The 2,154-nt window shown below is 32.9% G+C and overlaps 1 protein-coding gene across 3 annotated transcripts in view; it reads left to right on the top strand.

The window, feature by feature from the left end:
* The window catches only part of LOC111370555 (sphingosine kinase 1-like), a 6,705-nt gene extending 5,377 nt beyond the window's left edge, over positions 1-1,328 (top strand). For 2 of the 3 annotated variants that reach the window (XM_022992314.1, XM_022992315.1), the window contains exon 10: positions 931-1,328. In XM_022992314.1, coding sequence (XP_022848082.1) covers positions 931-1,122 — 192 coding nt within the window. In that variant the 3' untranslated portion in view covers positions 1,123-1,328. The remainder of the gene's footprint in view (positions 1-930) is intronic. The other variant, XM_022992316.1, reaches the window with a different exon arrangement.
* The last annotated feature ends 826 nt before the right edge of the window (positions 1,329-2,154 follow it).

Below are 2,154 nucleotides of genomic sequence, written 5' to 3'. Positions count from 1 at the left end.
CCAAAATTCCTGCCTTCATCACTGAACAGATTCGCCCTTCCGACGCTATGGAATTAGAGAACTTCGATTTGTCATTTTTTTTTGATAACTTAATATACAGAGACTTTATCAGTTTCAAATACTTGGGAACAGATTGCTTTATTTTAGCTTCCTTCGAGGATCCTTCAGTCAATTTGCTTCTCAGACTGTTGTCTCTACTGAGAATGGATGGTGGTGATGTCGGTGTTGGTGGGTAGTAGTGGCTGTCGGCAATGACACTGGTGATTTTGGGGAAGAAGGAGATGGGGACTGCTTCATTTTGTTTTTAAAATTTATTTTTGATTTAACAGGAAAATTGTGTTTGTCCAAAATATCCATCTTATTTGGAAAAATAATAAAGCTTTTTATTTTGGTAGTCAACTAACAGTTTTGGTAGTCAAACTAACAGAATCGTCATTTTGAACTTGGACTGCAAGTTTTTTAAAGGTTTGGTACTCATGGTGGCACAAACGAAAAGTTTGGACAAAGTCTGCTAATAAACGAAAGGGTTTGGTACCGTGGCTGCAATTTTCCCCTTTTTTAAATTTTTTTTTTTTTTTTTTTTTTAATTTTTCATGGGAAAATTGTTTGATTTTTTTTTTTAAACTTTAAAGTTATAAAGTTATTTATTCTAAAATAAGTCTTACCCTTGGAAATAAGGAACTTACTTTTTCTAACTTATTAGAAAATTTATTTATCCAAAAAGCTTCATTTACTTTAAGTAGACTTTTTAAGCTTAGAAATTCTAGGGACTTCTATTTATTGTTAGCTTCTTGCTCCCCATGCTCTGTTATTAGAAAAAAATTATATCAGGACTGTGGAGCGATGCTGGCAAGTGAACTTGAGCTTGTTAACAATATGTTTGAACGTGCACGTAATCTGTGATTCTTAACTTTTTGAAATCGATCACAGGTGAAGGCTCTTGCCTTACAGCCTGGCTTCCGAACTGAGGATCCGGCCAAGGGTGGGATCATCGATGTGGATGGTGAGGTTCTGGCCAGAGGTAAAGGAACATACAAGTGTGACCAGAAGAGCTTGATGACTTATGACAAACTGCTCATTAAAGTGGATCAGGGGCTGGCTACTGTGTTTTCACCCATTTAACATTTCAATGTTATTGAATTCATCTTATCATGCACTTTCACCCGTTTGAGATGAGATGAACGGATGAATATTTTCTGTATGGAAGAAGAGATGAGAGGAGAGAAAACAAGAAGATAAAGAAAGAAATATTTCTGCATTGTAATTGTAACTCGTGAATGGCTTTTTTATGCTTAATTAATGAAGTTTGAAATATAATATTAACCCAAGTTTAGTTTGATTTCTTGCGGTTGAGTCTGTTCTCGGCAGTGGATAAGGGTGGAGTATTCCGTAAATTAATCTCTTGTTTGGTGTAGTGAAAAATCAATTTTTTAATAAATTTTGATAAAAGCTGATAAAATGTCTGTTTAAAAAGTCGTGGATTTCATAAACCGAGTCGTTAAAATTGATTATTGATTTTGACTTAGATTTTAATTCATATTTTGATACACTCCAAACAGGGCTAATTGTGAAAAATGTTTAACAATGATTAAAAAGTTGGTCAAACTAATAGGTTACTAATGTTTCATATTGCCGTTTACTCATTATGACCATGACAAGTTTAAATTAGGGGGAAAAAAATGTCTCAGATCATAACTATAGGTCATTTCAAAAATAAGATAACATGTTTCAAATTGATAAAAGCCACAGAGATCTCAACTATTACCGTCTACAATGGTCGGAACTACGTGAATTGACAGTAATCGACCAATTCAAGTCACAATTTGAAGATTATCCTCACATTATAATCGAATAATTAGACAATTCATGACACAAATTCTATTACATAAATCGTCATTGAAATCGGTAAATTCGTATTGATTCGGTATGTCATTCTAATTCACTATTTTTTTTTATTTTATGTTTGTGTACTGTTTCAACGTTTTAATGAGCGGTCAATCAATTTATAGTACTTGACTTGCATAAATTGATAGTAATCGGACAATTCAAGTCACAATATAAATGAATGATCGATCAATTTTTGTTATTGTTTTACGTAATTGATGTAATAGAGCACATTCAAAAACTCGAGCGTATTAATAAATGCATATCTCT

This window comes from Olea europaea, chromosome 21 (assembly GCF_002742605.1).
Source record: "Olea europaea var. sylvestris chromosome 21, O_europaea_v1, whole genome shotgun sequence".
Lineage (NCBI taxonomy): Eukaryota > Viridiplantae > Streptophyta > Magnoliopsida > Lamiales > Oleaceae > Olea > Olea europaea.
Note: the sequence above shows the minus strand (reverse complement) of the source record. Positions and strands in the feature narration are given on the sequence as shown.